Consider the following 25,572-nt stretch of genomic DNA (forward strand, 5'->3'; position numbering starts at 1 on the left):
CTTTAGACTGGCTTTCAGAAAATGAGCTGATTTTCATTCATGGGAAAAAACGCGGTAAACAAAAGATGCTGACAATTAGTAACATTAGGCTCTTAAATGTCCCATGGCGTAATCTCACATCTGTACCCTGTAGAGTTTCTAAAGAAATCACAACTGCGTCTCAAACTATGCTTCAGACACCAAAGTGCGTACGCGAAAGTCAATCTAGTTTTAGTTTTTTACTTATTTTAAGAAAATCATCTGAGGCACGTTGCTACTGAAGCAAAACAGTAACTGATAAGCCTAGTATCTCATGAGATGCGTGCTCAATTTTACGTATGTGTTACACTAAGTGTGACAGACTGTTGGAGATTTTTATTGCTATGCAATCAGCTGCTGTTTTCTCATCTCTGAATCAATTCCCTAATTCCCTAATACTGACCTGTATGAGACTGGGATCTGTGCGTTGTGTACATCATACGCAGATGCAGTCAAAAATATTAATTTGTTCTGAGGCTGAGCTAACGTTGCAAGGAGCTTGGAGACCATTGTATTTGGCAGCTCCAATAGGAGTAACAGGACCAAGAGGCAATGACAGATGAAGAAAGCTTGGAGACGATGAGATGCTTTGGTTTCTGGCTGGACTTTATCATAGTCAGGAACCTCTGAAGAAATGATCACTGGAATATCTGGCTGTGACAGACACCTCTGGGCTTGTATAGGGATTTCTGTGAGACTGGAGACCAGGGTGACTTCAATTGTGGCAGCCTTGCTTTACAGGAACCTGAAAAACTGAGGTCCCTATGACAGGTGTGGAGCAGCCTCTTTAGTAGATGCGGCTTACTTAATGGCAGAGAATGAGAGAGCTCTATTATTGAGACAGCTGTGGCAGGAAACTCAGGAATGGAGTGACCATGATGGGACAAACAAAAAGGGGCAACCAAAAGAAGTATGTACATATATACAATATGTACACATCCAAATACTGCCTCCTCAAGCCAAGGTGCAAGACGCTACACAAGGCTTGCAAGACACAAAGGTGAGAGGAGGGATGAAGCGCCTCTCGCTGCAACTAGGAGTCTTATGACCTACGAGACGACCCGAAACAAAGGTTCTCCAGTTTGACGTCACGGAGGAGGTGGCACGTGTTTGCGGCGCTGGCCACCTGTCTCATGATCTGTCGGGTTGTTTCTTCTCTAAGGTTTCCACCGTGACGCCTGAGGAACTCACAGGGAGAGGATCATGACGAAGCGGTCAGGGTGGTCCGACCAGTCCAGAAGACTGATTATTTCTGGCACTCTGGAACCTTTGTTCGCCAGGAGGGTGAGGGGGATCTCCTTTGGAAGGGGGTTTGGATGATCGGGCTAGAAGAGTTGAGTTTTAGTGATGTTACATGGAGGTGGTTGGTCAAGTAGGGATTAAACTATTCCCTACTTAACTAATTTAATTTGTTAGTAATATTATTATGAGACATTTTATATTGTTTTTACAGTGCAGTGTACTTACAATGAACACACACCAAATCCACCTTTCTCCAGCTGATCGCCCACAGTGTAACGGCTGAAGATGTAGTCTATTAAAAGAAAAAGTAACTAATTTCACATGAACTTGTGATGTGAGATGCTGTATTTGATCTAACAACAACTAAATCAATTATCACAGATAATTAGTCTATAATGTACTGATGTGTATTTTTGATATGTGAGGGCCATAGTAGAGCTCCAGTGAAAAATCATATACATAACATGTTTGTGTCATGTACTCCTTCCATGCCACCTTCTTCTCCTTCACCTCCTCCCCCTCTCCTCCTCCTCCATCTTCCACTCCCTCCTCCTACTCTCCTCCTCTACCTTCCTCCTCCTCCTCGCCAAATGCCATCGGTGTCACATTAGTGTTTCTCTGTCCCATCGCTTTGAAAACTCACCACTACAACAAAAATTTTTATTCGAACGCGCTCTATTGCATCATAAAACTTTCTTAAAGATTCCCGTTCATTTTATATGTATATTTATATATGATACATATATAAAATAAAACACTACAATACCAATATATTTTAGAATAGAGCAACTGTGTCATGAACAAAAAGCTTTATCTCCACATATTTTTGTTGCATGTATTAAATCTTATTATTAATGGGAGTTGCTCTTACTGTTTTTTGCCTGGTATAAAACTAATATCGTGTATGGCTTTAAAATATTCATAAGATTAATAACGTCATAAAGCACGTTGTTAGTTTTTCCAGTAGAGGGCGTCTATTTAACGTGTAATATGTTTTGGTTTGAATGAGCCTGATCGCATGCAGTCCTTGGTTTTACTGCGCGAGCTTTATTAAGGTGCATCTATTTTCTGGAATATGAAATGATGTTTTTCGCTGTGTGAAATCACTGCTGTGCCCTACAGTCAACTCTACCTGGAAACTGTACATTCAAACCCAAATGCAAATTGCCTAATTTCCAGTTTCACTAAACCTCATTTGCCTCTGATTTTATCACCGAGTCGTTCCTTTGTGTTTTATGAACGAGGTTTAACAGATCTCGCTTCTTTCAGCAGGCAGCGTGACCCTGAGAAAGCGAGCGTTTCGTGTGTCAGTTCTGTCTTCTGATGTTAATTATAAACCAAAACTCAAGGTTCCCAAAGTCAAACACTCCACTGCTCTGTGTGCGTGTACTGCAGTTCACCAACCCGTCTGCATACCTGCAACCTGAAATATGCGTATTTTCAACTAATAGGAACAGTTTAACCACGACTGTAAACTTGTCCCGAGGCCACGCGAGATGTAAATGAGTTTGTTTCTTCATCAAAACAGATTTGGAGAAATGTAGCATTGCATCAATAATTGCAAAATCGGAACGAGAGTCCGAACAGCTGATAAAAACATCAAAATAATCCAAAAGTAACCACTAACACATTTGCTTGTAAATGGTGCTTGATTTGCTCATATGTCCCCCAATTCTTGCTAAACTACTTTTTTGAGTAAATGTTCCTCTTTGGGTGAACAATTATATACAGTTTACTTTCATGTCTGCCTGTTTCCGTGCAGAACTGTTATTGAATAACAATGTTGGTCTGTTTCTAACTTCAGATGATCGTATGTTCGTGACTCTTTTATGGTGCTGTTGTTGTTGTTGTCTGCTTTCATTCCACAAAATAAAGTTATTTGAGTTTGGAATGATGTGACGGGGAGTTACATATTCATTCATAAATACCAAAGTAAAAAACCCATTCATCCTGATTTTAGACTCACCTGGAAGAGTAAAGTGTGTTTGCAGGCCTGAGTTGCTCCATATCCAGTGACATGCAAACCTGTCCAATGTTCCACCCCGTTGCTCTTCTTTCACTCCGTTCTTTGAAGATGCCTCTCCTCGATCATACAGGGTTACAGAACTGGACCATTCCTTGCTTACATTCCTAAACGAACGTCACAAGGTGGCATGCACATTCTAATATAAACGTAGTTATACAAGCGCAAAATATTTTAGGATTTATATATGATAGTGAGACTCACATTTTTGCAGCCATATATACTTGCATATATAAATGCATTGCGTGAAATAGATATATACCGATGCGGCGCCATTAGAAAATAGTTAATTCAATATTAAATATGATTTGCATGTTTACTGAACGATACATTGGTCTTAGCAGTTTTATTTTATTGCAGTTAGGCTACAATATTTGCATATAATGGATAGTGATTCAGTTTCAATGCAAAATGTAAATGAATATAAGTGGAATTGTGTGATACCGAAATGAATACAGTGAACGCGTATTCAGCACCATTAGATAATATTGCAGTTATTAAACGTTATTTTAAATCAGTATGACTTAAATATTTACGTTTATTTTTACTTAATATTATGTATTTGCTGTTTTGTTTATGTGTTTACATTGTTTTGTATTCTGATGTTAGTAAATAATTCATAATCTCCAAGCAACAAACAAGCATAAGAAATAAAAACAAAAATAAATGAAAAACATCATAATTTTTTTTCATAATTTAATGTAAGAGAAGTGAATTAATTTTATTTCCATATTTTCACAGTGTGCAGGCTAGATGGGGGGAATTTTTTTATTTTATTTCTTTTTTATTTTAGAAATTATTCATGTCCTTTTTGTAAAGTTACTTTAAATACTCCATGACTAAAACGATTTGCGCGTGTCCCAGAAAGGCCGCATTAAAAGTGCATGCGTTCATATCCAGGCCCCGCCCCCTTTCGAGCGGCAGGTAGAGTTACGAGCGCGAATCACCTGTCACTCTCGCTCGAGCGCACCTGTCGCATCGTCCTAGACGTTTTCGCCCTCACCTTTATTTTACTCTTTGGTCTCTACATCTTTGCCCGCATCGGCAAGGCCGCCCAGATCCCGCCGTGCTTGGAGCAAAAAGTCCGCGTCTGTGAGAAAACAGATTGAGATGGAGCCTTGAAGAAGAGTCACCTCGGGAGTTTCTGGAAACGGGAGGAAATATCCGCGAAGTGAAGAACGGGACGTTAGATTCTCTCTGCCGAGGGGTAAGAGCTCGTTTCTATACAAGATATAAACCCAAGGTCACCACCGCGCAGAAAACGAGGCGACGCGTCAAAACCAGAACGCGTCCGTTATAATAAGCGACGTTTAACGTCAGAAGCGTCGCGTCCGCTCTTATATGCGTTTCTGTGAAAACGCATCGAACTATTAAAAGCGTCCCTCGAGTTCAAAATTATTTTTCGAAGTTGTAAACAAACTTTACAAAGCATTATAGCAGTTTCTGAGTGGAAATGATAACTACACGCACTACTTGTCGGTGTGGCAGCTACTGCGTTAACTAGCTGATGTCTAAACCAGGCGTGGTTTATTAAAACATTCAATGATATATAAACAGAAGGAACAACTTTGTTATTGTTGAATCATTTTCATTAATAATGCATTAGCAAGCATAATTGAGAGATGGCACAAAACTTGATAATTTAAACTGCCAAAACATAATCAAACAAGATTGTATTTTATTATGTGCGTGGCGAAAATGCAACAGACGGAGCTAAAAATCAGCCTGAAATCATCGTTTATGGAAAACGTGGGCCTGTGTGACGCGCAGTGCCTCAGAACAACCGAAATGCTAAAACCGAAATGTTTATCGAGCGCTAAATTAACGTTGCAGTGCTCAACAGATCCAGGTTGAATGGCAATAACGAGGATGATCAGTTATACGTGCGTCCATTAATGTCCCCAATAGCTGTTATCTTTCGTAAAGTGACATTTGCAAAACGTTTGACGTCCAGGATCCGATTCGGGGGCCGGACGTGACCGCAAGCGGACGGGTGTCCGGTTCGATCCCAAATCCAAGCGTTCTCCCGACACGGGTCTGGCAAACAAGCTTCACAATACGAGACAAACACACTTATCGTTCGCGGAAAACCATCATCATCATTACGGACGGGGGAATAAAAGCCTTTGGCCGACACTCAGGCTTTTTGCTTGTGTTTATGTTTGATTCGCTTTATAAAGCCCTGCAGGGCAAAGGTCCCGCAGACATTATATCCTTTTGCATATCTGTTTGAGGAGGCATTACTTCATTTACCGAAGTCAATAAAGGTGAGCTTAATGGTCATGGGGGCTTTACGGGTTTGTTTATAGCTTTTAAAGCTCGCACAGTTCAGAGGTTCGATTGAAACTGGGTTTTGAGGTTTTATTCATGCCTGCAATCTCATTGGCTGAACTGGATTGATCGCCGCGTTTCCTCAATCTATTGATCCAGTGATGGTTAAAATAGGCACAATGCACAATAGAGCAGGCGAGGCGAAGATGGTCCCGTCAGAGGCTGATTGTTTTCGTTCGGTCGCCAAGTGAAAGCAAATTAAATTACATATCGTGTTCCTCGGTGAAAAGACGGCGGAGGCTTTTTCTGCGGCTTGTTGTTGTACGTCTGCTTGGAAACCGAGGTGGTCATTAACGCAAATGATTTCTCGGGTTTAGATCTGACAGATACACTTCACGCACGTTTTAGGGACTGTCAGTTGAACTGATTTGCTTACAGGAAGTGCCTCGCAGTCATAATAAAAACAACAAAAAAACATAATTGCATCAATTGCAACTGTCACTAATTTATATGCAGTCAGTAAATGCTGAACAAAAAATGCAAGCATTTTAATTTGACATTCCCATAAAAAATATTAATCCAATGATTATATGTAGATTTTTGAGGTAAATTAAAGTATTATTCTCTAAAATGTTTGAAATCTGACTTCCAAAATAAGTTTTTGTTTTATATATATATATATATATATATATATATATATATATATATATATATATATATATATATATACATATACATATATATATATACATATACATATATATATACACATATATATGTATATGTGTGTGTACTGTGTATATTAACCACACATGCATTTATAAAAGTTTTGTTTATATGTTAAATATATTTATTTCTAATATAAATCTTATGAATATAAACATATAAACACATGTAAATATTGTTTAAATATATACTGTATGTGTGTATATTAAATATACACAGCGCACACATATATATTACGCGAACAAACACTTTTATTTTGATTAGTCACGATTAGTCATTTACTCATTCAGTTACAAAATCTATAAATTGTCGCATATTTCAGAAGTTTGCCTCAGTTTAATTCAGGAATTAAAAATGCCTTTTCAGGCCGTCTCTGAACAGCGATGTCGAATCAGTCAAGTTTAAAAAACGAAACAAAACGTGTGATTACTTTCTTTTCAATAAAGAGGAGTTTAGTGGACAGCCTGATTTTGCTCACGTTTCTGAAATTCCTTTGGGCTATAAATGCTGACGTTTGTTTGTCGCGCATCGTCGTGGACAGCCGGTCAACCGTAACACCAGAGTCCCGTCGACTTTACTCCTTTCACACGTTCTGTCTTAAGTATTGAAAAATGATCAGTGTCAATTATAGAAGAAGCGATGGTATGCTCTGCTTTATTGTTGCAGTGCTCCTTTCAAGGACTCTAGACTTTGCTCGTTGTTGACACGTCTACATGCTGACTGCAAGGATATTCTCCACGCTGACGCGTTTTGCGGTTCCTTTCTTTAGTTAGGAGAAACGATTGCGGTTGTACTCAGTTAAGATTTGCTCTTTAAGAGAGATGAACTTGTTTCATCTGAAGCGTAAGGGTCAGATCTCCATATGTCTTCTCCAGTATTTCTGTAGAAGTCTCCACCATCGGCTATGTGCATGCGTTCTTCCAGCTAACGCAAATACGAAGAACGCTTTGGGTACATTTCCTTTGAGCAAAGAAAGTTTTATTTCTGAATGCCTCCTCTGAGCATTTTCTTGGTTATGCCAATGTTTAGGGAACATTCGGTTTTATCATGAATATCAATGGATGCAGAATTCACTTTTTTTGTTGTTTGAACATAAATGTGTGTTGGAAGTGTGTGTAGACATCCATCCTATAATGAAAAAAATCCACCCAGTGGTTTTTTATAATCCCCTTTCTCACATCAGGTTCCTGTCAAAGTGACATAGTTATGCACAGGCCACTCCCACAATAGTTGACTGACAAGGCTGTCTTACCTTAGCCCCGCCCCGAGTGAGCTGTCATCGGTCCATCATTGTGTCGAGAAGATGTCTTCGCTTAACAACATTTTGTTGCTGGATGTAGCGATACATAGCTACCGAAGCTGCAGAGGATTAATTTACGCTGATCCCGAACTACATAAATCCCGAACTAAATAAATCCCGAACTACATAGATGCGTATATGTTCACGCAAATCATTTGTGATCGAGCTTCATCTGCAGAAGTGAATATAAGGGTTTTTATGAAGGTTTGCAAAGCGCCTTTCCTAATAACATGCTAGTTAGCCAGTTTCGAAGCTTGAGTCTGTATGTCACTCCACGGAAGAGAGAGGGCGGGGTCAGCAGAGTTCATTAGCATTTAAAGCAACATGGACTAGAATGGCTTGAAGAAAACTGAACTGATTTTGACAGGGTAGAAAAGTTGTCTTTTACACTACCACTGAGACGTTTTAACCAAAGTATGTTATAATCATACGAAGTTGTGGAAAATGGGCCTCCGATGAGCCCTTTAACGATTCAGATGCATAGAGATAACAGCATTTGTTCATAATTTTAAAAGACCGTTTTCTGTCCTAAGAATGTTTTACTAATTGAGATACTTCTGCCAAATGTTACTTCTGAAAGTCCTCTGAACATTTAAAACAACAATTTATTTTATAACTTTTATAGCTTTCCAAACACTACCGAAATGTTGCTCATGAATGTTGTCTTAACAGTAGCAACAATTTCAAAATAAAGGTTTGTGCTACCAATTTAAAAACATTATAGTTACTTTGCAGACAACAAAAATAGGTTCTAAGAATGTTTTGCAAAGGTTATTAAAACGTTGCTTTTGTGTGTTCTCGAAACATCCAGTTTTAAAAGTTTTGAAACAATATTTGTATAACCCAAGAAAAAAGCAAGATGCAAACATTTTGTGAATATTATTCTTAACGTGACATTTTGAACCAAATAACGTTTTTTTCTTAACTTTGAGAGAAGATTGCCAGAACGTTGTCCTTGTTATTTGAGTTACTCTAAATGATAACTCTTTATTCATTTGGGCTTTTACGTCTCCACAAACATTTTATTTTGCTTATGTAAAACTTTCTCGCAAGAAAAAAGCAGCTTTGGTTGAATTAAGGTTTCTTCTGGCAGGTTTTCACGCTGTGTAGCAAGATACAGGGAACTGGACTCTGATGCAGTGATAGATTAACCTTAGATCAGGTTGCAGGCTGGACGCTGTTTAGATGCTCGTTTTGGCTTAAAACTTTACGAGATGTTAAAATATGAAGCTAAAATCGCATTCGAGCCGTTTTTTTTAAACCTAACAACACAGCTTCGCATTCATTTGTTTTGAAGTTAAAGAAAGTTGAGGTTTGGAGAAATGCAGATCAGCAAACGCAAACTCTGACCATTAAACAAAACAGTCTGGACAAACAAAGCTGAACCCAAATGAAAGGTGGAATGGGTGGAACCGACAATGAGTGCTAAGGTTAAAAACAAATCCAGGAGTGGTGGAGGCGTGTGATGCGGCCTTAAATAGACGCGCCGTGAGAGGAGATTTTGGACCGTCCTTAAAATGCCAGTCCATTCATCCGCTCAGGTGTGTCAAATACCACAGGACGTGAGTCAATGACCTGCAGTCTGTATAAACCAGGTTTAAAGAGAGCAGCCATTTCAATTCACCTTGAGAAAACATGAGATGTGGGAAATGCCTTTGAACAGATGACACAATATACTATCAGTGCAATGCATTGTTGCGTCACTCCAAATACAATAAACAATAGGAATACCTTAATCATTGTTATGCAAAGTAACCTGGAAAAGATTTATGTATGTATATATATATATATATATATAGCGCTGCCATAATATATGTGTGTGTTGTGTATATTTATTATGTATATATATAAATAAACACACATGCAGGTATATGTAAGAAATAAATTGTTAATTTATATATATATATATATATATATATATATATATATATATATATATATATATTTATTTATTTCTAATATAAATTCTACACAAATATAGACACATAAATACTTGTAAATATTTTCAATAATAATAAATATACACAAAACAGAAAGGAATTATGCAAACAAACTTTTAGATTAATATATAATTAATATATATATATATATATATATATATATATATATATATATATATATATATATATATACACAGTATATATGTATATATACTGAAGACTACAGTAATGACTACAATATTACAAATACAAATAAAACTAAATATTATTGTTTTTACAGATAATGTTTGCAGCCTTTGTAAACATTACATTGCATTAAATTTTTTGACTTCAGATTTTTTTAATGGTAGTGTACATTATGTGCCTCTGTAACAATTATCTGTATTTTTATGTTTCAAAACAGCAAAACGCACAAAATGACCACAGATCTGCAAAATAAAAGCAAAAGCTTGTCACAAGGTGATGTTTTTAGCTCGATCTGTTTTCTTCACTGAGAGACACCTAGGGACTAGCAGTTGTTTTTTTTATTCAAAGTAGTTTTGTCTTTTGCTGTGAATAAGTGTTGTAGTTTGCCTGCGGCGACTGGTCACACTGCATGCAGAGGAGACAGTTTTGTTCTTCAGATAACGGTGACAATCTTTTTAGAACGGTTACCTTTTTTTAGATTTACTTTTTTAAACATTTAGATAACATTCAACTGTAGCATTCTCATAACGTTTTAAAATGATGAAATGGAATGTTTTTACTTTTTTAAACAATAGAATGCAATGTTCCTATAAAGTTCACATAACCAAGAAGACACATTTTTAATAACTATTTCAAGTTTTCATAACTTTTTATTCAATGTTTGCAAAACCAACAAAAAAAGTTGAACAAATAACATGAATAATTAGCATCTTTTCAGAGATGATTCAAATGTAACGTTAGCATAACAATTCCTAATACAGAAGAAAATAAATAGGAACTTTTTCAACTTTAAAGGTCCCAAATGTGAAATTTCCAGGCTAGTAGTCGTGAGACATATGAGATAGTCACCCATAACAACAAAAGCCAATACTTTATTGAAGCTTTTCTGATAAGAAGTGTGCAAACTCAAGCGTTTTGGCTGATCGTTTCTGTCGAATGGACTTGTTTTATCGCGTTTAACCACAGCTGTCGTCGTTTTTGCGATCATTTTTCTAATTCGAGACTGTGTTACGCTGATAATGTAGTCGAATCTGTATTGTTTTGAAAGAGCCGACTCAGTCCTCCCTTCGTTTTGCTTCCGGCCAGCTCTGACGTGATTGTGACATCGATTAGTTTCATTGGTCAGCTCGTGCGTCACTCAGAAAGGAACCGGCCAATCAGAACAGAGGCTCCTGAATATTAATTAGACAGGCCGAAATCAAGCTGTTTTTGACAGAGCACCCGAGAGAGGAGCTGTAAAAACATATCGAGATGGATTTTGTTACTTATGCTGCGAATATATATATTCTCGAGGGCATCAACACCTGTAATAAATCTCTGAACAATAATTGAATGTTTTACGCGAAAGTATTTTTGTCAGCTTGATTCGTACGGTCGACGTTGAAAGCAATCTATTGAGGTTGACAGATGCAGGTGTGAATCTCTTCCGTGTGCTATCAGCGTCGTGTTTGTATGATACGGATAAAATTTTACATAGTCAAATACTTATGTGCAGAGCTTATGTGTTTTGTTCTGAGAACAGCCTTTGTTTTTACCTTCTTTTAAAGTTCAGGATTCGATCCGACAGCTTTCGGATCATCGCCAAGTGACTCAGCGTCCCATATTGTTTGTGCGACTCCAAATGGCCTGTTATATATAGTTTTCCATATAAGTCTCTGATTGGTCAAAGCGGCCGGTTTATTGTCTGGCCTAAGTGGTCTGTTCCAGTGTGTATTTATCTAGTTCTTTCTCTTAGAAATGAATGGATAGGTAATGGACGGATTTCTTTCAATCGTAATGCAACAATCAACAGTAGCTGACATTTATTGACACGAGATGATTGAAAAGTAAATGAAAGTTTATATTTGAAGTCAGAATCTGAACATTTCACAGTCCTTTCTGGATATGGAGCGTTGCCATCATTATTGCAGCTGGTTCTCAGCGGTTTATCAATTAAAAACAGAGGCAGCTTGCTTGGATTTGGATTCGAGCAGGGGCTAAAACATTGGAAAGCGAAGCTAAAATGAGCTTCACTGAGACACGCTCCTCGTTTTATTGCGGTTCAAGTAAATGTTTAATGCGAACACGCAGGAGGTCTTATGATTTTTATTTTTATTTTGAAGGACGGACCATTTCGAGTTACTTTTTAAGCATTTACGCTCGCATGTATCATCAGTTTTGTTTTCTCCAAACAATCCCAGCGATACCTGATATCATCCAAATTAAGGCCGATGAATAAAACACTGTGATAAGAGATACACCCCGGATTACAAGCTCTGGATGTGCAACTATGCCATTGAGAGGCACTACAATAAAACCAGAGCATCTGTCTCATTTAAGCACACATTTGATTAGCTATCTAAATAAGGAAATACCTTTTTTATTTTATGCTATATGAACTAAAACTAAAACCCTTGATTGCAAAGAAATGTTTAAAAATTAAAGCAACCAGCCGCAACTTTCCTTAACAGTCTGCTGAAATGTAAATACCTTCTATTTTAACATAAAAAAAATCAATTCAACAAACCAAAATTAACAATGACCACAGTAATAGTAAACTAAAACATTATCAAAAACACTGTAAATAGATGCTTATAGATAACTCTAACTGACACATCCTTGCTATTCCTCATGTTTTGACCAAACAAGCAAAATTAAATTATTCAGATGCGTTCAAGACTCCGAATGCACTCTTTTACGGGAATTCGAAGGATGCATTAGGTGACTAGAGATGACCCGCAGTTCTCTGCATTTCTGTAAACAAGCATCGTCCGTTTGAATAATGCTGCCGCCGTCTGATCTATACACAAGCGCAGATGTGATGTTTACAAATAATAAAATTAAATATGTGGTTACTTTAAATTGCCTCCAGTCAAACGGATATTTGTTAATATCCTCTTCCAAATGTCTGTTTCGCTTATACTGAACACTCAACAAAATAAAACAAGTAAAAGCGTTTAGAAACAATTTAAGTAGTGTGTGTTGGCATGACAACGCGATATTTCTCGTTTCCTCCTACGAAGGCCGTCTCGTTTAATTCTATGTCGAGGACACTTCGTACAGGCTTCCTACAGAGGATGCAACCTCCTGAGCCTCCTAAATGAAACGCAGCTAGTGCGCTATAGACGTATATTGCACTTTTTGGCCAATTTAGGAGGTCTGTCATGTGCAGTGGGGAAATTAGCATTACGCAGCATCCCTACTCCATACTGCAGAAGCAGCAGTATGGCATGACTTTCTGAATGACTGTTGAGTTTCAGAATTTGAGGATTTCAGGAATTCAGGATCATTTCATTCAGCGGGAATGGGAAAGACAGCCTTGGCATCAGTGAGACTGTTTCCTGTGAATCCGACACACCTTCCACGAGGATTTTAAAAGCAGGTGGACTCCACAAACACGGGTTCAAAGTCCCTTTATGCTGATCCTCATCTCATTCTGGAAGTGACTAATATTTTATGGTTATACTACTTCGTCGGTCATACTGTTTTGATTGAGTGTACGTGTTTAGTCTATAGTCCACATCTACTCAGCTGATGGCCTTCGTGTTGTTTATCATTTATCGAGGTCACCGTGTTAATTACGTAATGACCTCTGACCTTTCGTTTAAGTTGGAATAAAGCCTAATTATTATTTATATAGACATCCCTTGTAGCAGTACTTCATATTATTGAACAACTGGGATGCCACTAACATGCAAAAAAAACACACACACACACACACACACACACATTTGTGTGCGAAGCCTCAGAGTGTGTAATTAATTAAGCGTCTGAAAAATGTCCATGTCCTGAGGAGAGGCAGGTCTTGTTTCAGAGCGGGCTGCCAGCCTGCTGTTGTCTGCTCCAGCATCTTTACGGGACAGCGGACAGCGGAGCAGATACAACTAAAACAACACTGCGGTTCATCACACCCCGGTACCGTGGTAAAACAGGCTTAGTGAGGCGTTTGATACACTTCATAAGCTCAGACGCTGTTGAGATGTTATTGAGATAGCACGGTATAAATGTTGGATACGTGTTCCTAAAACTTGGAAGGCCCTTTCGAGGCCATTACTATTTAGTGCAAGTTCTCACTATGAAGCGAGAAAGCGTACATTATTATATTTTTTTATAATTCCTCAATGTATCGGTTTTTAGTCAAATGATGTATTTTGAAAAAGTAAATGACTGCTTAAATGACTTAAGCGACTAGTTAAACGGTTACTTGAACGTTGCTTTAGTCAACATTGAGTGATTAGAAAAATGTTACAAATACTGTGCATGAAACGGCATCAAAAATGTCTTTTTGATGTTAATATTTCATTCACGTTCTCACAATAGTCTGTGACACAGGTGTATTTGTAGCAATAGCTAACAATGCGTTCTGCGGATCAAAATGATCAATTTTTCTTTCATGGCAAAAATCATTAGGATGTTAAGCAAAGATCAGATTCCACGAAAATATTTAGTAAATTTCCTACCATAAATATATCAAAACGCAATTTTTGATTCGTGCTAAAGGTTTCATTTGGACAGTATTCAGCTTATTTTTGCATGCTCGGGACCTGTTTTTTTGGTCCCACGAAAAAATACTAATAATTCCTAAATGTGCTAGTTTTTAGTTTTGAATAAGTCGGATAATGTGGATGACACGACTCTCCAACTATAAATTTTGAGGCTTTTAAAGCTGTTATAAAATTACGAAAACTTTTATGCTACTTCAATCAGCACAGAGTAGTCAGACAATGTTAGGTTTGGACGTTACTTTGATTGTTGGAAAACAAATGATACATGCATGTGGATTATTGAAGAGCTGAGCGAAGCGCAGACGGGACGCAGACGGACAGTTCATGCTCTGTTTGATGCATTTACCGTTCTTCAATGGAGTCATGGGCCTCAAGAGTCGCACAGAGATGAATTATTCACGGCGGCCGGGGCAGAGAAAGAAAGAAACAATGGAAAGGCCTTTGAAAGAGAGAAGGGTGGAGGCGTGGAAAGCAAAAATAGCGTGATGATTAGCGAGAGATTAAGACTGACAAGTAAACGGACAAGTTAAAGAGGCAGTTAACGAGTCATTAGTACATTACTGCTGAATTCGGGTCAGACACGCCCTATTTAGGGAGTTATTACGGTACAGAAATGATGATTGGATTTACTGTAATTGCTGTGCCTTTGTTGCAGGTGGATGTCGTAGAACATGAACGCTTTAGGGACCCCAACAAAACCAAGCAAGTAAGTTTTAGACTCCATTCATACTCTTATGCAGATTACATGAACGGCGTTGCTTTTAACTCGGCAGGCTTAACTTGTTGGTGTTGAATTTTATAATACGCGAAACACAATTCATAAGTGCGTTTCGAAAAGATTTTCTGACCGAGCGAGTTAGTTGAAGAGATGCTTCCCTCAAAAATTGCAATATGCGTATCGATCAGGCCTAGGTGAGCGCGATTCTTGATCGGAAAAGATTTGGAGAAACGAATCCTCTGCGGTGAATGGGTGCCGTCGGAATGAGAGTCAAAACAACAGCTGATGAAAACGTCGCAATAACTCACACCACTCCAGTCCATCACTTAATTTGTTAAGTCTTGTGCGTTTTTTAAGTTTAGCGAAAATCAGTGTGTTTTTGTAAAATATGAGCCTCCTATCCATAATATTGCTTTCTTCAGTGGAAAGAAGTCATCTTGTCTGAATAAGAAGAGAAATATGAACACATCAAACACTGTTTACATGCAAAAACAGACCAGATCAGCTAAATGTGTCTCTGGATCTTGATGTGAGAGTATAACAATAGTAATTGGGTTTTTTTTCCACTGGAGGAATTGTTATTTTGCATTATGGATATTTTGGCCCGAAGTGATGGTTTGAAGTTAAAACGCCACGATGCTAACGCACAACTTTTCATTTCGTAAGACGTTCAGTGATGGACCACCGTGATGTTTTCATCGGAAGTTCAGACTCTGATTCTGACGGCACCCATTCGATTCATTTGTGCGCAAGCGATGTTGTGCTAAGCTCGGATAAAAACCATTTTCAGCGGGGCGGTGTGTTACGAAACACAAAAGGGCGTCACGCTTACGGTGCGTTGGCTCAGTGCGTTTGCGCACGTTCAAATAGCGTGTTTCTGGCAATATAAGCATGTAAAATGAATGTAGCTTTTAGAAATGTTTTTTAGAACCTACACACACCTAACCAAACATCCCCTAGTTAGTGATTTTTGTGAGATTGTGTGTGTATATATTACAGTCTTAGTTAACAGAGCAGCAGTGTTTGGGAATGTTTGCCTTTCCTGCCCTGCTGGAAACAACCTGTCTCTGTCTCTGTCTCTCTCTCGCTCTCTCTCTCTTTCTCAGTCTCTCTCTGTCTCTCTCTCTCTCTCTCTCTCTCTCTCTCTCTCTCTCTCTCTCTCTCTCTCTCTCTCTCTCTCTCTCTCTCTCTCTCTCTCTCTCTCTCTCTCTCTCTCTCTCTCTTCTCTCTCTCATACCCCCTTCCCTCACTCCCATATGCTTTCACAACCTGTAGATCTTTTTAATCAGTCTTGCTCAATCTGCGTCCAGCGTTCACATCAGACCAAGACAGTGAGCGCGTGCCGTGTTTAAATCAAAACCGAGCTGTAAAACGATGAAGAGCAGACACCGTCCTCCACCCTCCTCATCCTCTTCTGCTCTTCTTTGCAGTGGGGTGGCCAGATCAGACAGCAAGATCAGTGCCAAAACCCTGTTTGGTAAGTAGACGTCATATTTATTTGTAATTTAAAAGTACTTTGAACCGTTTCATCCCTTTTTGCTTCGTGACATAAAAAAAAAATAACACATTTGATATATTTTTGATATAAACAATTCCTTTTTTTGAAATAAAAAGCGAGGTGATTTTTAAAAAAAAACATTTAATTATTTTAAATATGTAAAATAGCTAAAACACCTTTAATGTGTTTTTTTAAGCTTCTAAAACATTGTTATCGTAAAAAAAAATGCTTAAACAAATATAGAGCCTTATTTATTGAACAAAATGTACTTATTCATAAATTTAAAAAAAAATGATTTAAATTCAAAAAAACATTTTTACTTAAAAAAAAATATTTTATTTTACTTATATATTTAAATGTTTCATATGCTTTAATAAGTTGGTGTATTACTAAACTAAATATGATAAGCCGTATCTTTGAACCAAAGAAACTCATTATTAAATCAAATAAAATAGCGTACTGCACCTTTAACATATTTTATACTCTTTATTAAGTTAGTAAAAAATGAGCTACAAATGCCTGTCTTTAAAATTAGGCTATTCGCTAATTTTTTGCCGCGAAAACGATGAAACAGTGCAGTTTTACATGTATAAGGCCCAATGCGTATCTGTAATGCAGTTGTGCATGGATGTGTTTCTACGGCTCTTCCCTCCTCTGTGACTTCACATCCTGTTTCCTTTGACGCGACAGACAGATAGCGTCACTGTATGATATGTAAACGCGCTGGTCGTACAGTAGGACATTTGCATGAATATCGCACACACTCTCGGCGCTCACAGGCCTCGCTGCGATTCAGCTAAACCACAACAATCAGACGTTTGCCTATCAAATGAGCGCGCCAGGATATTTCAGACTGATCTCACACTACTGAGGTCACGAGCGACAGAGAAATCACTTATAATGCCGCTAATGCTATTCATGCACAGACTTATAGGCTTCACTCGATCACATGAAGGGTGACTTTACATCTGGCGTCCCGGCTTAAATTGGCTGAAATGTCCGGATTTGTTTCTTTTTTCCTCTTATCGACCGTCTCTCTCTGCAGTCCTCACGCATTATTTGTATGAGTATTTGCATTTCACTGTTCTCTGCAGGTCCCCGCCGTCTCATACGCAACGATCGCTCGATTATGCACGATGCCCGCGCGCTGTGGGTCACAAACTTTAGCAAGTATTAAAACACAAAGAAAACTAGAACGACAGTCCTGGCCAGGACACGTTTGTTTATGAAAAAGAGGACGTGAGGTCACTGTAAGGTCACAGGTGTGTGTGTGAATATCAGCTGTTTTACATGGACTTCAGGCCGGTTTAACATCATAGTTTACTTTAATTATCAATATATGTTTTTCTCATTCAATAGCAAATAAAAGTCTGACCTTTATCTCACAGTTTGGGCTTTTCTTTTCAGAATTTATGCCTGACAATTCAATCAACAATTCAATTGCACAGATCTACCTCACAATTCAGACTTTTCTTCTCAGAATTATGAATTCATTTCTCACAATTGAAAAAAAATCTCACAACTGAAATTTTTATAATTTAACAATTCAGACATGTCTTTTCAAAATTGTACTCAGACAACTCAGAATTGATTTCTGACAATTCAAACCTTTCTTTTCAGAGCTGCACATTTCTACCTCCTCCCAATTTAGAATTATTCATTTGTTTCTTGCGATTCAAACTTTATTTTAGAATTCTGAATTTATATCTCACAATACATATTTTATTTCAATGAATTTATCTCAGAATTGTAAGAAAGAAACCCTAAATTATGATAAAAAGTCACAGCTACCTATTTTATCCCCTGCTGGAAACAAGCTCTGCTACTAAATAACTTTTTTTCCACTGTGCAATAAAAAGGTTCTATTGATGTCAAAGGTTCTTTATGGAATCACTGACGCAAAGAACCTTTTTTATTAAGCATATGGAGCAGATATCTTATGCTTATATAGTCATGAATACGAATAGCAAAGACAGGAGTGCTAGATTTAAGTTATGCTAAATTTAAATGAATGCATGGAGCAGGGTGTTTGTCATATGCCTGCTGTCATGACGACTATAGGTGTGTGTGTGTGTGTGTGTGTGTGTGTGTGTGTGTCTCCGGGGGTGTGCGTCTTGTCCTAAATATACACACAGTCTGCCTCTGTGCCCAGCCGGGTGTGTCTGGAAAAAGGGGGCGTGTGCTCAATCCAGTCAGACATGTACATAAAAGAGGCTTTTGAGCTTTAGAGAAAATGAGAATGAAAGTAAGAGAGGGCAACAGACAGAAGACAAGAGAGATGCTTCCTGCTTCCTCCTTCCTATATGTAATATTGATCATTTAACGCTTAAAGAACCTTGTCTTATTGTAATGAGGTCAAGAGAGAAATGTTTTGACAGTTGACTGATGAGTTTTGGAAGGTGTCCTTCTACTGTACAGTAATACTAGCTCATGACGAACACGTCCAGTTCATATTTCAACCCAAACTCATGAGAAAATAATAAGAACTTATGTTTTGCTTAAAGAAAACAAAACAAATTTTTTTTTAACATTTTATTACTCTTAACTGGATATTTTTTTTAATAAATAGTACAAATAAAATTATATGTAGTTATTTTTGCATTACAGCATTGAGAGTAAAAATATTCCACATTCATTTTTTTAAAAATAACTTTTCATAATGCATAATTTTTTATTTAAATATAGATTTTTATTTTAGGATTATTCTGTTTTTTTTTTGTTTTTTTTTAATTTACCAAATTGTCATTATCGTAAAGCCAAAAGTGCAATCAAATTCTCAAAAATAATTCTTACGATTATAACAGGATTCTCGGTAATACTTTTGTTCAAGATGGTATTAGCGTTTTACTTATGTTGGGTTGTAAATGAATAAAAAAAAATCTGAATTGATAAATAAATAATAAAGGGTAAATAATAAAATTTGTATAAATTATTAATATATATTTTTTGCACTACAGTAATGAGAATTAACAATATTTTGCATTGTTTTTAAAAGAATAAAGGAAAGTCACAATGAAAATATTTTGATAAACCTAATTTTACTTATGCAAATCATCATTTTGGGATGAAATATGACCAGGGTATGTTCTTTATAGGCTTCATGCAATTCACCCGTGTGTTTATGTGTGTGTGCATTTATGCGCTTGAGTCTTACATCACAGACACAACATGTTTTTGTGTTCTGCACTCTGGCAATGACCCATGGGATGGTACACAGTCCTGCCAAGGGAACACAAATAAACACATGCAGAGTCAAACCTGATGCTCTTGCAAAGTTTCACATTTCTGTTTGCTCATACACACTGAGCCGTGCCTTTAAATCTGTTCCTGTGGTTTGGTTTTATTGTGTCATGTACTCGGAATTAAACCTCACTTCCCATCAGCCTTCGGCGAACCAGTCCACGCACAAAAAAGAAAAGAAAAGAAAATCAGCAGAGTCATGCTCGCAAAAATGCCATGCAAATGAGGTGGCATGCTTCAAACCCCGCACACTTATCACCTGTGCATCTGGGGTTGCAAGAAAAGGATCTTATAGACTGGAAAATTGGTGTTTAAAACTAAATTCTGTCATCATTTATTGACCCTCATCATGTGGTTCCAAACTGTTTTTGCAAAACAAAAGAAGAAACCAGAGCCTCTGCCATCAGGTGATCTGACTGTGCATCTGGGGCTGCAAGAAAAGGATCTTATAGACTGGAAAACTGGAGTTTAATCCGGCCCCTTTCCTCTCTTCTTCATCTCTGCTGGTCCCGTCCCGTCCAGCCCAGAAGTGGCTCCCAAAACTCCAGAGCGCTCTCCAGTGCCCGTGTCTCACAGGTGTCCTCGCTCCTCAAGAGTTCAGCCCAAAGGATTCACAAATAACCTCCACTTTTCTCCTCCACCTTTGGCTCCTTCTGCTCACCCTCAGCCCAACATCTGTGTGCTGGATCCTGGATCGGGTCTGTCAGCCTCCATCGGTGTCATGGCTGGATGAATTCTCCACTCTGAGCCTCTGAGTCTCAGACTCCGCTTCGGTCCTTCGACCCGCAGGCTTCACCGTGGCTCCTAGCGTCCTCCTCTCCACCGCGGCCCATCAACCTCACTCCTCGGCTGCTCCACTTTGGCCTTCCGGATCCCCATCTCCAGATCCGCCGTGGCCCTCAGCTTCACCCTGTCTCATCGGCTCTCCGTCTCTGCTTTGGGCTCCTTCTCCACCTGTTCTGCCGCCGTCGGTCACTCCCAGGAGTCAGTGGCCATTCCTCCTGCATGGCTCCTCCCACAGTGGGTCACCTTCATGGCCTTGGCCTGATTCCCGTCTGGTTTCTCCTGCTCCAAGTCCCTCCTGTCTCCTGCTCCAAATCCGCACTGTATCCTACTGTCTGCGCCCTGGCTCCTTGCTCCATCACCACCCTGGACTCTGTCTGTTGTCCTCCTCTCGGTCATCCGGCCACCTCCTGAACCTGAACTGCAAGATGTAAGCTCAGAATTGTGAGATTTTTGGGAATTTTGAGTATATTGTAGGTAGAGTATGTAGTGCAATGCAGTGGAATTATATGTCGCTGCTCACTAAGCTATTGGTGGTGAGTTGTAAAGGTTTATGTGATATAACCTTAAAATGGGAAGACAAAACTAAGAATTCTGGTCCGAATTTATACATTGCAAATTTATTCTCAAAACTGCAAGATGAAAAAGTTGCAATTACCAACTTCTTCTTATGCTTCTGTAGCTTTGTGCTTCTTCTCTTATTTGCTTTCACCTTCTGTCTAGGATCCACGCTGGCGATGGTTAGAGGTCATTTCCATACGGTAGCAACCACCCAAAACACCCTAGCAACCGTGCAGTAACGCAACACCCCTGTGGTTTAATATATATACCGTTGATTGTGCCGGTAAGAATGGTGCTTTGAAACTGTAAGCGCAGAGGATGCTGTGTGTGTTTGTAGGTGTGGTTCTTGCGGCCCGTGTGTAACAGATGGTGTTCCCTGAATTGTTTCCAGATGGGACACTGTAGCCGTTTGGCACGGCAGCATCTCGACAGGTGACGCCTGTACCTGCAGAGGGGATTGAGACAGGTTCTGTCTTGATGGCAACGGTTCATGGAGATCGTTTGTGACATGAGACCATATTTGCGACCTCTTTTGACCTCTGTGATGTAGTTACGAAGGAAAAAGAATAGGAAAGTGTTAAAAAAGGTTAACAGGATTATCAGGATTGGGGGAAAATATCTTTATATGACAGATGGTTAAAAAAAATAGCCATCTATATAGACTTTTGAAAAACTTTAAATATTCACTTAATATATATATATATATATATATATATATATATATATATATATATATATATATATATATATATATATATATATATATATATATACACACACACACACAAACTGTTTATATATAACTGCATAACTGTTTTCAACATAGATAATGATAATAAGTGTTTTATAAGCATAAAATCAGCATAATAGAATGAAGATTGCAGTAACATAATAAATCTAAGAAAATAATGAAAGAAAATAATTTTTTCATATTTTAAATTGTGATAATATTTCTTCAAATGAATGCAGTCTTCGTGAGAAAAGAGGATTCTTTCAAATATCTTTCATTCATTTATTTATTTAATCATTTATTCATTCATTTATTATTTATTCATGTTTTAAACAGCAATTACAATACATTTTTAACAGTACTATAATAAAAAATGTATATAATAAAATATAATAAATATAGATATAATATAATATACATTTATTAAAGTGTTTAAAACAGTAGTTTTGTTAAAGGGAGTTCACATAAAACTAAATTCTGTCATCATTTATTGACCCTCATCACGTGGCTCCAAACAGTGTTTGCACAACAGTGTTCTCCGAAACTTTTATTTTGTGTTCCTCAGAAGAACAGAAGCCAAACAGAGAAAGACAGCTGTGCGTGTTGTGAAAGAGAGACAGGTGAGAGACAGGCAGAGGTGAGAGACGCTGAGTGACAGAGAGGTGAGACAGATTGCGTTACTGGACCTCCAGCAGTCACGTTAGGACAGCGCTTGCCTGATGGTGTGTGTGTGTGTGTGCGTGCGTGTGTGTGTGTGAGCGCAAATATGCTTGTGTTTGAGGGTCAGAGATTTTCACCTTCTTTTCTTGTTTAAACCGAAGTTTATGTGTCGTAAATCATGTTGAAAACTGAGGTTGGAAAGTGTAAATACTGTGAGGAGAGGAAACGTGCTTCTGTCATATTTTCAGTCAGACCTAAAATCTAGAAGAAATAACTTGCAATGCACGGCAATAGAAAATACATGTAAATAATGAATCAAATAAAATCTTACTCAGTATTTTGTTTGTTTAACGTTCTTGAAAGAAGACAAAAAATGTGCTCAATATTTATTTTGGAGTGAAACATGTAGATACATTTACTTTAGAAGCAATGTTAAAAAAAAAGGCTTTATGCTTAAAACTATGCCTTAAAACACTTGAGTGAAGAATGAATATCTAAAGTAATTTTTGCATCTGAAATATTTTTTTGCAGTGTGCAATGAGAATTTTTTTTCACATTTTAGTGTAATTTATTTTTTAACGTCTATTTATTTTACGTTTTTATTTAGCTGCTTTAGAGTAGGAGTATAGAGCTATAGAACGGATGTGAATCATTTAATGCAATGAGCAGAGTTCATATTGAGATTTGAGATCGGTCTTTGGTATCAGAGACCAGTTTGAGATGTTTTCTTAATCGCTGGGATCTTTGTCTCGAGTTAAAAACAGGAAGACAAAACCTCCATGTACTCTCCTTGCTGTCTCGGAGATACAAATGAGACATTGGTGATCTTGTTTGGCGGGCCGAGGTTCACCCGAGCTTGAGTTTAATCGCTAGCGCTAAATTATCGCGACGATTATCAAAGACTCGGCGCGGGCGAGAGGCTGGAGTCGGTCCCGCGTGATGTTTAGATCTCCTTCGCTGAGAGCTGTCGACAAGCTGCGAAGCGTTTGGAGTAAATGTCAGACATGAATAACGCATGCCCTCAGCTCGGCTTTCACAAAGACGCCGCGGTCCGAACCGCTAGGACTCTCTCCGTCCAGCGGGAAGAGAGGGAGGAGTGCGAAGGCGACTTCCTGGAGAGATGGAGAGAGAGATACTGGAAGGATGCGCTGGAGGAGGGGTGTGAAAGAATGTAGCTCTGATATGTGATCCCGTAAAGCAGCTGATAAGAACATGTGCTCATTTAGAGGTAATGATTAGCTCTGGTCACTTAACCCCAGAGATCCACCGAGGGCGATGACCCTCTCCCGCTATCTCTAGCTCTCAATTCAGTTTCAGTTTAATGCTTTTCGCTGCCATGATAAAATGAAGCCTTGCTTAGCTGTTCGTTTTAGTGCAATTAGGGCCGCACAATTAATCCACTTTATTTTAATCGCAATTACGATTTATGGACGCCACAATTATGCAAGCGGCAGTTAATTATTAAAAGTTCAATTAAGCTATTCTGTGTGCTTAAGATGTTTTTTTTTCTCTCTTCGGGTTATCTTAAGAGTTTTTCAATTGTTTTAGTTTTACTTTTAGTGCGGCATTTTAATACCATTCATAGTTTTTTTTTTGTTTTTTTTTTTGAATATCCAATCCAATGTATAATTGACATTTTATACATATATAGAAAAGCATTAAAGGTTTTCATAGGAAAATATGGCATGCAGGTGCTTTAAACAACTGCATAAACATCATTCAGTGTAAATCGTGGTAATCGTAATTAATAATTACGGTTTCAAGGGAATAATGGACAGTTATGATATTTTGTCATAATAGTGCAATAATGATGTGTAATTTTCGTGCAAATGTATTTTGTATATTTAAGTGAATGTCAAATCGCATAATACAATATATAGTGCAGTATACACTTTAAAAGTTTATTTTTGAAAGAAATCATAGTTTTATTTAGCAAGGAAGCATTGAATTGTTGAAATGTGACAGTATAGACATTTACAATGTCGCGATAAAATCTGATAAATAAAATCAAAGGATCCTGAAAAAAAACGTCCAAAAACTTTGGTATATTTGAATTATTTCTGAAGGGTCATGTGACACTGAAGACTGAAGTAATGATGCTATAAATGACATTTAAAATAACTTACACTTTAAAAATGTAAAAAAAAGTTTTTATTGAAATTTTATTAATATTTCACGATATTAATATATTAATAATATAATGTAATAAATAAATAATTATTTAAGTAACAATAAGACAAAATAAAAGTATCCAGTAAAAATATGTCCATATTTTTCCTGGAAATGTTATTGCAATATTAAAAATAATGCTTTTAAATTAAATTTAATTATTTAATTTAATTATTATTACATTTATTAAATATTAGATAATAATTAAATGAAGTGTACACACACACACACACACACACACACACACACAAAAGGTAGTCACCAGCTGCTGTGATTCATTTATATTTCTAGAATCAAATTTTTTTATTGACAAAGCCATGACAACCCCAAAACCATTTAGTTACCATGACAACATACAACCCGTCCATATATAACTATTATAAAAATAACTTTGTTATCAGCTGTCTTACGGCAAGCCATAACTAGACGTCGAAAGAACATTATAAACGTAGTTTGACGCCAAAACATGTTTCCAAGAGAGGATCTCCTTTGATTCCTCTCTTTAACCTTGAGCTAAACTTAATATGTCCATTAAAAGCCTTTTAAACCTTAACAGAGCCATATACTGCAGTCTTCAATTGTTTGCCTAAGAGTTGTCTGATGTTTTTCCTCCAGAGGCTTTTCGCAATGGCTCAGACTTGCTCAGATCTGCCAGAGTTTACCATCATAACTCTCCTTAGCAACTAAAATTAAGTTTCTAGCTGATCCGCTAACAAGCTAAAACAAACGTGAAGTCGAGTGCTTTGTAAAACACACAGCGCTGAGCTGATTTATAGGACCGCTGTAAAACAAACAGCGATATGATATTGAAGCCATAGATGGAGGAAGGAAGGTTTACATGACCTTTGACCTCGAATAAAAGAGGCAGGTGAAACACGATTCCCAGCCTGTCAGAACATTTCCCGTCAGTGAGTCCTTCGGTTCGGAGCATTACTGCTGGAAGCGTACAGATTTGTCAAAGCATGGAGATGTTTAACGCAGATTTGTAGACAGGACGTTGAATTCGAAAGGTAGGCATGAGAA

General features: G+C 37.7%; 1 protein-coding gene and 1 long non-coding RNA gene across 5 annotated transcripts in view; one reads left to right on the top strand and one right to left on the bottom strand.

The window, feature by feature from the left end:
• Positions 1–257: 257 nt before the first annotated feature.
• Positions 258–3,374, bottom strand: LOC122330706. The gene is made up of 3 exons (XR_006248065.1): positions 3,227–3,374; positions 1,486–1,552; positions 258–1,343 (listed from the first exon to the last, which is right to left on the bottom strand). It is a non-coding gene; the product is annotated as an uncharacterized LOC122330706 (long non-coding RNA).
• An 844-nt stretch (positions 3,375–4,218) lies between these two features.
• The window catches only part of eps8l2 (EPS8 like 2), a 36,415-nt gene continuing 15,061 nt past the window's right edge, over positions 4,219–25,572 (top strand). Inside the window, exons 1-2 of one of the 4 annotated variants that reach the window (XM_043227831.1) lie at positions 4,219–4,490; positions 16,339–16,385. Coding sequence is in view for 1 of the 4 variants with exons in the window: in XM_043227827.1 (XP_043083762.1) it covers positions 16,283–16,385 (103 nt within the window). In the remaining 3 variants the exon portion in view is untranslated. Of the gene's footprint in view, positions 4,491–16,182; positions 16,386–25,405; positions 25,560–25,572 lie in introns of those variants that run through there. The other 3 variants (XM_043227827.1, XM_043227828.1, XM_043227832.1) reach the window with 3 other exon arrangements.

Source organism: Puntigrus tetrazona, chromosome 25, assembly GCF_018831695.1.
Source record: "Puntigrus tetrazona isolate hp1 chromosome 25, ASM1883169v1, whole genome shotgun sequence".
Classification (NCBI taxonomy): domain Eukaryota; kingdom Metazoa; phylum Chordata; class Actinopteri; order Cypriniformes; family Cyprinidae; genus Puntigrus; species Puntigrus tetrazona.